The sequence below is a fragment of the Brassica napus genome, unplaced genomic scaffold (genome assembly GCF_020379485.1).
Source record: "Brassica napus cultivar Da-Ae unplaced genomic scaffold, Da-Ae ScsIHWf_2397;HRSCAF=3098, whole genome shotgun sequence".
In the NCBI taxonomy this organism is placed as follows: domain Eukaryota; kingdom Viridiplantae; phylum Streptophyta; class Magnoliopsida; order Brassicales; family Brassicaceae; genus Brassica; species Brassica napus.
In genome coordinates, this window is record NW_026015745.1 from 85,936 (window position 1) to 99,843 (window position 13,908).

Genomic DNA, 13,908 nt, shown 5'->3' on the forward strand with positions numbered 1-13,908 from the left:
AATCCTTGCATTGTGACCAGTTCCAAGTTTTGGGTGCCAATCTCACATGTGATACCATTGGGTGCCATAGGTCTGTCCAAAACCTCATTGTACGACCACTCTAGATATTCATACGAAAGAAGAACTTTGCAAGCTTATGGAGTCTGAGGAGTTTCCTCCAAATCCAAGATCCAACTGTTTACGACTTACCACAGTTTCATCATAACCTGATTTGGTATAAAAAGTTAACAGTGTTTTTTTTAAGGCATTCTCAATGGTATATTCACAAGAACATCTAACCCAATATAAAACTACTTTTTATTAAATTTATTTGTATAATTAAAATTTAAATCAATCATCACTTGACATGTGTGAATGATTTTTCACAAATTATTTTGGGATATCTCAGATGAGACACTTTTTTGGTCAGTTTTATTTTCTTTTTCTTTTCTTTTCTTTTTTGAAAAAGAAAAGGGTATGGTGGAGATCTGATCGGTGGTGACGATGATAGAGACCAACTATGCTGCAAAACTTTATAATTTTTTTTTTCAATTCTATATTAGATATAGACTCATGGAGATACTGCAAATGAGAGTGCCTTTAGTTGTTTGCTTCACCTCTTCCTCTTTATTTTTTTGAAGAAACTCTTCCTCTTTACTTTTTGCACCTTCTTTGTATTTATTATGTCACTTAGAATCAAAACGTATCAAAAGTGTTGCACTAATAGTCTAATAGTAAATAAAGTGTTTTTTTAACAAAATTCATAACTCTTGGTTTAAAGAAACCGGCTGTCAAAAAAAAAGATTTAAAGGAACCGATGCTCACCACCTAGCAAAATATTCTTTTTTTTGTGAGCAACATAAACAGAATCATGTAAACTCTGTAAACAAAACTGGTAACTCCACATCCATATGGACACCCATCAAAACAATCTAACCAGGGTCATATTGAATATTTAATTTAAAAAAAAATGTTATCATAAATCAACATTTTATAATTTAATTTATATATACATTAATTTTAATCATATATTCATTAACATTAATTTTGTATGTGTATTTCCAATTTTATAAAAATATTTCATTTAAATAACTTTTCATGAAATAATAAAAGCTAAGCATTGTGCAGTATAGTTTATTTCTATTAATTTTTTATTTAAAATAATAAATTATTAATTATTAATATTGGATTAAAAATAAAATCTAAAATTTTAAAGGAAGAAAATATTAAGTTCTTATCAAACTTAATTTCAATATATATATTAATTAATATTCTATTAATATAGAAAAAATATGAAATAAATATAAAATATAAAATGAAATTAATTTATCTTAATGGATGTATTTATAAGATATATATATATATTATAGTTTTATATTTTATTGTTATAGGTTAACTAAAACTATAGGATTTAATTTAATAATGGTACTAGATTTGAAATATTTAATAATAATTAAAATAATTCTCAAAATTTCATTTGCTTCAGTCGCTGAGTCGCCACCAAGCCTAAGATGGGTAGCATTGAAAACAATTGTTCTCTAATTCTATATTCTTTTTATCTAAATTATAAGTGATCAAAACTTTAAAAATAAATACTAGTAATTTACTTATTTTAAATTAGTTAAATTTTGGTAAATGAATTTTGTATATTTAACAATTAGTCTCTATAAATGTAATTTGACTACCTAAGAAAATTTATAATAAAATTATGAATAACTAAATTATTCAATTTAATGTAGCTCTTGCTAAAAATTATATAAAATGTAGTTGGTGAACATTTTGTGACTTTTTTTTTTTACAAATCAGAAACCTGCTAACAAAATTATTAAACATATATCTGAATATTGGTACTTTTTATGAAAAAATATTGATGTATAGCCTTTAACAAAAAAAATTATCAACAATCAAATCAATTTTTGGCTACTATATACTCGACATGTTTACTAAAATTTAATAATTTTGTTTTAATGATGTTTTTGAATGAACAGAAAGTTACATATTTAAAGTTATAAACCGAAGCTTCCGGTTCTTGTGGTAAAGATTTAACAGCTATGAGTATCGCCATCTTGGTTTGAATATGGCCATTTGGAGCGCTTTAAGTGGTAAAAACGTGGATTCTACGGATGCGGTGGTGATTTGGGACAAACCACAGATATAAAAAAATGTTATAAACCGAAGTCTGTAATCTTATAAATTTAAAACAATGCTATAGTATATTAGTTACATATCTCACTACAAGAAAAGGAGAAATTTCTGACGGTCAAATCTGTTGGAAACCCGTCGGAAATAGACTGTTCTGACGGATTTCCGACGAGGTACTTTTGGAATTTTTTTCTATCCCAAATGATACATATTACATGCATGTATCATCATTAATTTTTATGACTTATTTTAATAATAATTAAGGAATTGCTGAGTATTAATTTGCTGTACATTTCATTTACCAACTTTATGAAAGCAATAAAAGCACATAATATATTATTTAGTGAAGAAAGATAAATACTGGGCCTCATTTGTTCCCATATAATTTGAAAATAACTCTTTTTAGTTTCATGACATTAATGCATTTGTCAACCCATAAAAATATTATACCTTAAGTACTAGATAAACCTCACCCAAAATTAAAAACTTAATTAAGACAGTTAACTTCCTGGCACTATATAAATAGGACAGTGTTTCTGACATCATAAGTGCATATAGAGCAAACTAGTGGGTTTGAGAGTTTGATTAAAGATACTGTCTCACAATTTAGGGTTTAAACTTGTGGTTCTTTCAAGATATAGTTCTCTCACAAAGCTAGAAAACTAGTTCTCACACAAAAGAGAGATCATGGTTATGAAACGCAAAGAGATGGAGCCGGAGCATCCTAGCCTCTTCTACCTTAACCTGTACTCGAACATTTCTCAGTCTTTAAACGACTCTTCATTTGACAAAACTCGTACTAGGGTTAGTTTATTTGATTTTTCTAAACGCAAACCAGATTTACAGCCATTATTTAAGAAAATTCGGTATAGTTCTGAGCATGGCTGTCTGATCATGAATATTGAACCATCTCCTTCATCTACTTCAACCTCATTTTTTAGTGATTTATCGCAAAGACTTGTTCGTGGTAATTGTAATGCTAACATTCCTAAGATTTACACAAGAGATCTTATTTCAACCATTGGAAGTCGTGACCATTACTCAGCAGATTTTGTTTCACACTTTGGTGAAAACAGTTCCAACATTAATGGTTCTAAAGATTGGGGGATTGATCTGTCTCTCAAGATGTAATTCTACCTTTTCGAATAAAAAAAATCGAGTTTACAAAAAAAAAAAAAAGAATAAAAAGAATCGTAATTGCTTATGTATTTTTATTTCAAGTTATGTCCTTCTTTATGATTATAAAAATTTGCTAAAGTACTCAAGTTAAGCATATTCAAATCAAATGAATAACTAAGACATATAATAATGTACATGTACGTATGTATGTGTATCAAAATTTGCAGTCTATACCGATGTAGAAAAGCTATTCATATGATATCAGAAATATATTCCTCTTAATGTGCGTGAATGGCTAACTAAATGCATTCAGTATCACCAGATATTACTTACTTCATCCTGTATTAAATGTTGATTAATGTAAATATTGGTTAGTATACGTAAGAAAAAACAAGTTAAACAACATCATATAAATCTATGAAAATAAGATGCTATACAGTTTGACCGAAAAAGAACAGAAGAGATTTTATGTAATTATAATAATAATTAGAAGAAATCTATCGAAAATTAATCTTAATCAATACTAATACAGTACGCTACTCATTTTTTATATAAATTCAAATGTTTGGTATATTATCTAGCTATTTTAGCTACTAGGTTATTTTTAGCATAATGGCCAATAATTATATTTGTATTGTCAAATCTCTAATTAAAGTGGGTGAAGTCAGTAAGTATGTTAATAAATTATATACTTACAAGTATAAATTTTTGATGATTAATTTTTCACTGAAAAGTGAGATAAATAATATATCAGTTTCTGAATAATATTTCATAAAAAAAAAAAATATATATATATATATATATATATATATAAGTGTCGAGAACAACATTGGGGGTTTTTTTTTACACCTATATACCATTAAATAAATCTAAATTCACATATTTGTTTGTCTTATAAATTGTTTTCTATCATAACTTCTTCTAATTTTTTACGTTTAATTAAAATAGATCCCATCACACATATAAATTTGAAGAATCTATTGTAGTTCTGATAATATATACATATATTTGTTGATACTTGTTATTTTCAAATATAATGAAAATGTAACTACAGGTGTTCAGAAAAAACTTAATTTAATAAATCATACATAATAGTGAAAGAGGAAAAAAATGGTAAATTTGTTTTCTATAATTTACAACCAATATAAAAATGACTAGTATAATACTACCCTTATACATAAACATCTCTTTACATAAAATAAAATTAAACTTCCTATAATATATACTAGATTTTTCACCCGCACATCCGTGCAGGTAGATTTTCATTTTATAAATATATAACGGATACCATCGCAAAACTTTAAAATATATGATTTACATTTTAGTATTATATATTGTGTAAATATATAATGGTATTGGCTATGTTTCTTATTCAATATTATTAATGTATAATAATTTGTTTTATATATTTTACTTTATTATTAATTGTTATTATATATTAATATATTTTCGAGTTTGGTAAAATAAATTCATAGTATGAAATAAAAAAAATTGAGAATCTCCGTCCTTTTTTCTAATTTTTACAGACTGAATACAATACATTTAAAATTTTATTTAGTTATACTATAAAACTGATATTTTCTTAGCATAATTTATATTTATATGCTATTTATTTTAGTATATTGTGGGATTTTATGAGTAAAGACATTATAATAATGCTATATTATTAATTGTGAAATCAATCGCTGCATTAATTTAAAAATATTTTAAAATTTTATAAAGATTTTGTTAAGTTTTTTCAACCTATTTTGTTATAAATAAAAATAAATTTAAATTTACAGTTAAAATTTATTTATTAATACCTATATATTTAATAAGATTTTTTAGAAATGTTATATATTAAATAGATTAACTTAAATAGTCAAATAGATGTAATTAATGAAATAGACCTAGTATGAATTTTTATGGTATTTCTTTTAATAAAGAATATATAGAATATAATTATAAAATTTGAAAAATAGCATATACTTTTTTTTATAATAAACTTTTATTTATATTAATGTATAATATTATATATCATTAATTACGAAATTAATCAATGGTATTAATTTAAATAAAATATTTTAAATTTTAAAAAGATTTTGTTAGATTTTTTTCTCAACGTTTTGTTATAACTAAAAATAAAATTAAATTTACAGTTAAAATTGATTTATTAATATTTTTATATATTGAATAAATTAATATACATAATTAAATAAACATAATTAATGAAATAGACCTCGTATTACTTTTTTATGGTAGATAATAATGGTACTTCTCTTTTAATAGAGAAGATGTATAATAGTATATATCATTAATTACGAAATTAATCAATGGTATTAATTTAAATAAAATATTTTAAATTTTAAAAAAATTTTGTTAATTTTTTTCTCAATGTTTTGTTATAACTAAAAATAAAATTTAAATTTACAGTTAAAATTGATTTATTATTACTATCTTTATTTATTGAATAGATTAATATACATAATTAAATAAATGTAATTAATGAAATGGATTTAGTATGACTTTTTTATGGTAGATAAAAATGGTACTTCTCTTTTAATAGAGAAGATGTATATTTTGTCTCCAGCACATTGCCCTTGTTAAAACTGGTAAATTTGTTTTCTATAATTTACAGCCAATATAAAATGACTTGTATAATACTACCTTTATACATGAACATCTCTTTAAATAAAATTAAATTAAATTAAACTAATTCCTATAATATATATGTATATTCCATGAATATTTCCTGTCTCCAGCGCATTGTTAGAAATAGCATATTCGCTGTCATTATGTACCAGAATGTGAAAATATAAATTTGTTAAAATAACATAAATATAAAGACATCAGTATTGTCTTACGTAAAAAAATATATATTCATTAAGATATTTAAATATATAGTGATTATCAAACTTTCTAGAGACAAACCCTAAAACCGTCGGTTCACTGTATGCAGTACGATAGAATGAGCCGATTCAAGCCTTGCAACCTCGGGCTAAGCCGTCATCTCTCATTTTATATAGGGCAAACTTTATGATGATGATCGCATTTTATTGAGCTTAGACTACATCTAATATGGTGATGTGCTCATATAATGACATCATATGAAAATATGAGTTCATTGTCTCCCAAAACAAAGACTATGAGATATGCTCATCTATCACCTCAAAGACTATGGTCCATATAAAAATTCAAAATAAATACCATACAGCATACATTTGTGCTTCTAATATATGATCGCATATGTTGTCTACTTACCACTTGATATCACCATATGGTTTCTTCACTCTTCCTATCGTTTTTTTTTTGTCAGCATATAAATCAATCACACATGATGAGACTTATGAACCAACTCATGATGGCTGCGACAAAAAAACTGCATTTCGAATTTCAAAATCAAGGTTACAAACGGAGAGCTATCGCTGATCTATTTACAAACGCAACTTTCTACTTAAAAGTCGTGGCATGTTGAACATGTTGTGAGAGAGATGGCGATGATGAAGAGGAATGGAGGAAGAGGCAGACCACGGACATATCGTCCATTGCAATACCTCGTCTCTTCTTCTTCCAAGCCCGAACCGCTTGCTCCACTAATCGCTTAGCCGCCTTAGGCCGCTCAGCGGTCGAAGAAACGATCTCTATAGCTTCTTGGTTTGTGATCACATCCCATATCTTTTATATTCAAACCAAAAACAAAAAACAAATTGGTCAATAAATTTAACAATAAATAAACGAAATTAGGAGTGTCCAATCAGAATAAACCAATTCAATTCAAACCGATCAAAAATGTTTATTTGAACCTAAACAAAAATCTGAAATAGGGTCTATTGCTGTCTCAAATATTTTATTTTTATATATATCTAAAAGCAAAAAAAACTGAAAATTATATTATTTTGAACTTCAAAATCTATTTATTAAAACCACCGAAATGAAACTGTTCAAGCCGGTTATAATAAATTTGATTTTTACATGTAGCTATTTTATATAAAACCAAAAACTCAAAACCAAACAGTACTGAAATTAGAATGAGATGTTCGTAAATCGAATAAATAATATTCTAATTTCATTCTTTTCAAATGTTTTCTTCTGTCTTACATTTGGCATTTTAAAACCCTTTAAAGTATTTTAAGTGTGTGTGGAATGTGAATGAATGGTTATTGTTTGTTTGTTTTCACGGTTTACAGATACTTACCCCATCACTAGCCAAGATGATAAAGTGGTCTTTAGCAGAGATATGCCTTTGAGTGACTTCAGGGACCGAGACCAATCCATACTCTTTGATACAATAGTCTCCGAACGCTCTTGACATAGCCAAACCCGGTGCTTCTGTGTCTGGTTGCCATACACGATGGACTCCTGGCTCATCTTTCATACAGAAAACCCGCCCATTGCATCCGATAATTCTCTCCTTCTCCTCTATTATTTTCACACCAAACAAACACAAGAATCAAGATTCAAGAACGTACTAGAATAATATTCATATCTTTTTCAAGATCTAGTAAGGTAAAGTTCAAGAAGGATTGAGAGAACTAACGAGGCAGATTCGGTTTGAAATCAAGGGTGAGCTGAACAGCAACCAAGCTACCTTCATCCGAAGTCGTGGCTAGTACTGCTCGTGAATCGCCTACGTTTGATACATAAATAACATCACCCTACATACGGCAAGACACACCATTTGATCAATGAACATATATATAAATCTCAAAAAATCTTATTAACAATTAGAAACCATATATTTTTTAAGTTTTTTTATGAAGTTAAATTTATTGGATTTGAACATTTTTACTCGGAGTGATCACTAATTGTTTTATGTTTTACCTGTCTGACAATGGTTATAGCGGTTGTGCCGCTGTTGTAAGAATCGATCTTGCGGTGATGTTCAAGCTCTTGATCAACCGATGCACATGTCTTTAGATATGAATGTTTCCATATGTCGAATCTCGAGAATTTTTTATTGGAGCCTTCAAGGTCTAGCTCGGGCTCTAGTAGTGCGGTTTGAGCAAGAGTCTTTTGCCAGTTGCATAGAAGCGACGAAGGCATTGAGTTTCTTACATGTTTGGCTACATAGTGACCCCATGGACCATGTCCATCGAATATTCCGCAGAATATCATGTCTTCTTGGCACCCAAATCCCTGATTACCAAAGATAAATTGTCAAAACGCTAAACATACTCAAAACGCGGTAAATAGCACAAAGGATATGAATCTAGAAGCTCCACCTAAAGGAACCGAGAAGTCTAACAAACAAACGCAAACGCAGAAAATTTTTAAAACGGGAAAAAGGTTAGTAGCGTTGTAATATACCTCCCAAACGATTGCACAGTCCTGGTTAACGCCTTTTTGGCCGCGTTTAGAGAAAACAGAGGCCGAGTTATTAGAACCTTCTGCATAAACGTAACCACATGATTTCAGAATCATCTCCTTTTTTTTTGCATCTTTCACCATCTCATCAGCAGCTTGCTTAGCGTCGCAAGTTCCATTGTTGTTCTTCACTTTCTTGATCGAAAAGGATCGAGCTAATCCACTAAACATGGACGAAAAATGTCCCATTCTTTAATTACACCAGATGATGAAAATATCAAGCAACAGTGAGTAAGATGATCTTGAATCTGTTGAACAAAAAAAAAGAACAGAGAGTTTTTAGATTATTGGATGAGAGTTTTAAGAGCTAGAGGGACATAATATAATGCCTAAAAGTATTGGAGAAAAAAAATACCAAACAGAGGTTTAAACTTAAAAGGTACGAAGATGAGTCATAGTGCAGAGAATATAAACGATAAGAAAGAAAATATGCTTAAGTTAGCAGAATATTCATAAGTCTGACATGGAATTCCATTGAAACAAGCTTCTGAGATTATCAAATGGTTATCTTTTGAGATAAGTTCTATATATAAATATGAATATGAATTTGACTCTAAGGGAAATCAAGTTTCTCTTTATAGAAAACACATTTAGAGATATTTCTTAATAAGGAAATGAAAAACAAGTTGCAAGACTCCAAGATTCCCCCTCTTTTGCTTTTTCAGGGAAATCTAACAAGAAAATAAAAATCTATCACAGTCTCATAACTTTCTGAGCATGCTTTTGCTTAACATATATTTAATTATGAAAACCTAAAAGGCAAAATCCAACAACAGATTACTCTTCACCCTCTTTGTTTAAACATTCTTGATTCGTCACAGACCAGTCAGATTCAACTTAGATGTATAAAAGAGAGACAGAGATAGAAATATAGAGACCGTTGAGATGGCTCAGAGACGCCGTAGAGATGACGTATTGTCGGAAAAGCTGACGTAGCACCAAACGGAGAAGAAAAGTTAGCTAAGGAAGCGAGAGAGAGAAGAATTATCAGAATCCATTTAATGCTCCAAAGAGAAAGAAACACATTAAATGGAACAATCAAGAAAGATTATTTATAAAGTTAATTTTTTTTTCTGGTACGGTGTTGTAATAGTTCCTTCTGTCATTTATCTTATGGTAAGAGAAGGACAAAGGCATGGACGACAATGTCTTTGGTCTTTTGTGGATGTCAGAAAATCAGAAATTCAATAATTATATTATTTTTTTAATAATCATAAACTCACCACGATATTTGTTTCTTATGTTTTAAAATCAAAATTAGTTAATTAAGAACAAGTTGTAGAATATTTAAGTGTCGATTATCAGAAACAGAGACAACTACGAGATACGTTTATATCTTCTTCGAAAATTATACAATTAAATCCTCGATCATACCATTTTCGTTACAGGCTTTAAATAATTTAAAATGGTGTTAAAACATGCTATTTGCATTTACATGATAATAAAATGAGATATTGTGTACATAATGGAATGAAATGGGTTAAGAGATGAATGCGCTCATATTGTTGCATCAAAAGTCAAATAAAGCAGATACAAACAACTAATAAAGTTCAGTAAATATCACAGTGACAAGGGTAACAAATCAATATTTTATATGAAGAAAAAAACAAAAAGTAAATGTTACCTGAAAAGCTCACTGTTTTTATGAATGAGCAAGATAATAAAGCAATCAAATAGTATATGTAAATTATATTTAGCATTACCTTAGGAAGAGACTGCCAACAGTTCCGTTGTGGTTATCTAACATCTTTTCGGACTGAAAACTATGCAGTTAATATACGTATAATATCAAAAAACAGTGTATAAAAATCAATTTAATTGGCATAAAATTAGGTAAGCGGGAGGCATAAAAGAAATATGGTCAAGCGACGAAAGATAATAAAATTCGAAGGTTGGGGAATCTATTAGATATATATGATTGATACTACTACTTTATTTGGCATTGCGTCATATGATTATCGTGGTAACAATATGTCTGTATGTCAACGACATCGATCTCAAGTAAAATATACACATATTTGTTTAAATGTGAATATTTAAAGAGCATAGTTGCTGTATTATATACGTATAAATAAATAAAATATATCAATAAATTTCTTAACCAAAAGATATTTAGGTCAATATCGAAACTAACTATAAAGCTTACAACTTTAATAGAAGAAGAGGTCAAATGATAAAAATACAAAATTTTAAATTACACTCTAGAGAATAATTTATGTAAGCGTTCCGGCTTTAGATTATTTTGGCAACGGGTTTTGACGACCGGCCAAACAAGATGGGTAGAAAAAGCATGAAAATGACAGAAATGACTTGACAATAATGCTCTCTCAAGCTTTTGATAAAGTCCAGTAAAAGGCAGTGCACTGATTGTTATTTGCCTTGGCCCTTGACTCAAATATTGATAATTAGTTCCATCATTAGTAAACGTAGTGGTGTGCATTTGGGTATCCATTCATGTTTGGTTTGAGTCTATTCGGTTTCAGATTTTTGGGATCAAAGATTTTAGTTCCATTTGGATATTTCTAAATTTCGGTTCGAGTTCGGATCTTTGCGGGTTCGGTTCAGATTCAAATAACCCATTTAAATTATTTTTAAAATTTTAAAATTTATTATATACTTAAATTTCTTAAAATCTATAAATAAAATAATATATTGCATATAAATTTGAATAACATATGTCAAAATACCTAAACTTAACATATAAATTAGTTTGGTTTGAATATTTTGATAGAGAATCAATAGATATTTTAAGTATTTTTGGTGTTTTGAGTATATTTTAGCTATTTTAGACATTTACTTTTGACTATTTGTATATATTTTTAAGTATTTTAGACAACTTAAAAATATCTTACATATTTTGGATGGTTTTTAATATACATTAGATCTAAAAATAATTAATATATTTAGGTATATAAATCTATTTCGGATACTCGAAATATTTTGGTTCGGATCAGGTTCGGTTTCGGTTCTCTAGATACCAAAATTTTAAATTCGTTTGGATATTTAATCAATTTTAATTCGGATCCGCTATTACTTTTTCGGATTGGATTCGGTTCGGTTTTTTGGATTCGATTATTTTGGTCAGCCCAAAGTAAACGTTCGTATAATTCCATTTCAAAATGTTTCTATGTTTTTTGTGTTGTCTACCGAGTGTATATGACGCATCAGTATAAGAAATGTTCTAGTTTAAAATCCTCTATTTTATTTACGCATAAGATATCAAATTGAAAGGCACAAATGCTTAATACAGTTCAGTTCACGATGAAATAAGATAACAATAATATACTAGTTTAGTAATCCTCTTTCTGTTTCACAAAAATACTGTAGATGTTTTAGAAAAAATATTTATTTTACAAAAATAGATATTTTATGTTTTCAATGAAAATTTATAAATTTCAAAAAAAATAATTGCTTTTATTAAAATACTATTGGTTAAAAGTTATTAAAAACTAAAAAATTATAAAAAATGATACATTTATTATAGTGATTTAATGTGTTTTTTAATATACCTGAAAATGTTAGAAAAATTATCTTCATAGGAGTAGTTAATTTCATCATGCACGTTACATGTGTAGTTAGCAAGTCATATCTTCTATTGAGAAAATATTCTTGGAAGACCAAATGTATAATGAAAAAGAAACACAAGTTGAGCATTCAAAATACATATAAAGTACGTACGTCGTAGCTATACACGTTTAACATAAGCATTTTAAAGTATGAATAAACAGTTTTTATAATGTGTACTATAAACAATGACATGTGAGTATGGTCCATATATGATATATGTAAAAACTAATTAAAAACTTTAATTTTTTAAAAAAGAATTATATAGGTGCATGCATATGTAAATAATAAATAGAGATCGATTGAGATCCTGTGTGTACTATACGAAATAAACAGCTCACGATAAAAGGGATGATTGGTCTGGTTCGATTCGCTAGCTTATACATTCTTAACATTGACCGTATTCCGGTTCGATCTAGATATTTTAAGTAATCAGTTTACAGCCAGTGAACCGGATCGATAACCGTAGCATGTCAGGTCGCAATAATCAGACGCCGTGACGAAACTGGACACGAACCTTCGAGTTTCACATTGGTCGAGGGAACAGTCAGTGGGACCCAATTTACGGGGACTGTGTCTGACCGCTTGTGACGGTAGTCTTTTGGGCGGGACCCATCACGCATAAGAAAACAACAAACACTGATTTTCTGTATTGGTTCGTTGGATGAATCCCCAATATGTCGGCAACAATCATGCACACAAAATCTTTTTCTCTGTTTTCATTTATTTTTATTATTGTTTTGGTAAATTTTTTAATTATTTTTGGACTTGAGAAGCAAAAATTATGAAGTTTTATGGTAAGCACAGCCAGGTTGGATATTTATTTATTTATTTTTTGTTGAGAAGAGGATATTCAAATTCAAACCACAAGAATAAACGTTCGTTATGTTCTGTTCGCTAACGCTGACGACCAATTACACTTTTGCCATCGGAAATGCAACGCCGGTGAGACAACATGAACTTACATTATCAGTAACAGTGGCAAGAATCATTAACTAAGTCTAACGCTAGAAATATCAGTGGCCGCATCTTTCCCTTTGTCAGTCGTTGCAGCAAGCTTCAATAATTAAATTTGTTTTCAAAATCGTTAATCCTGACTCCGCCGAAGTGTTATTTTTTATGTAATCTAATATATATAATAGATTACAATAGCCATGTTCTTTTCATAACCGCTGCGATTAGCGGTAGGAGCAAAAAATAACACTTCGGCGGAGTCAGGATTAATAACTTTATGTTTCTTTTCTCTAGTGTGCTGTGTATTTGAAAACAGTAACATACTAAAATAGACCAGAAGATATTCGATTTGTAGAACTAAAACGTTTTTCCATTTAAGCAAAAAAAAAACTAAAACGTCTACCCACTAGATCTAAAATAAGAACATACGTGGTAATGAGTCATATGAGGAGCTATGCATGCACACGTGACGAGAGAAACATAGACTCACCACTACAGTAGAAGACTTTTAGAGTGAATTCTTCCCATTTTGAAAGGGAAGTTCTAATTTCGGCAACCGAACCTAGTCGAGAACCAACCACATGATGAGTTAGGTCCTCACGGGGTCCACACGCGAGCCCAAACCTTTGGATAAAAGTTTACATTCTACGGTCAACACGTGTTGTCGACAATTGACAAATAATTCACTTGTGTGGTGGTGGATTTTCCGTGTTTGTGCACCCACCGTAGCAATAAGAACGTGTCACGTGTGGAAACGGTGTATCATAATAATGTACTAGCTAGGGCAAAAAAGCCCTTGGGCATATG

General features: G+C 29.1%; 1 protein-coding gene across 2 annotated transcripts; it reads right to left on the reverse strand.

The window, feature by feature from the left end:
- Positions 1-6,585: 6,585 nt before the first annotated feature.
- On the reverse strand, positions 6,586-9,713 carry LOC125574788 (probable protein phosphatase 2C 73). Of its 2 annotated transcripts, none has more exons than XM_048773387.1 (6): positions 9,462-9,713; positions 8,527-8,831; positions 8,041-8,355; positions 7,757-7,874; positions 7,415-7,638; positions 6,586-6,894 (listed from the first exon to the last, which is right to left on the reverse strand). In XM_048773387.1, the coding sequence occupies exons 2-6, from the start codon at positions 8,770-8,772 to the stop codon at positions 6,670-6,672; spliced, it is 1,128 nt and encodes a 375-aa protein (XP_048629344.1). In that variant the 5' UTR covers positions 8,773-8,831; positions 9,462-9,713; the 3' UTR covers positions 6,586-6,669. The 2 variants fall into 2 exon arrangements, with proteins under 2 accessions (XP_048629344.1, XP_048629345.1); XM_048773388.1 differs by lacking the exon at positions 9,462-9,713 and adding an exon at positions 8,939-9,134.
- Positions 9,714-13,908: the final 4,195 nt, after the last annotated feature.

Bases quoted from the DNA above. Each gene is read 5' to 3' on its own strand.
- LOC125574788 (XM_048773387.1), bottom strand. From the start codon at position 8,772: ATGGGACATTTTTCGTCCATGTTTAGTGGATTAGCTCGATCCTTTTCG. The intron at 7,875-8,040 runs GTAAAACATAAA...TGCCGTATGTAG, and splicing joins CTATAACCATTGTCAGACAG to GGTGATGTTATTTATGTATC. The intron at 7,639-7,756 runs GTTAGTTCTCTC...TGAAAATAATAG, and splicing joins TTTCAAACCGAATCTGCCTC to AGGAGAAGGAGAGAATTATC.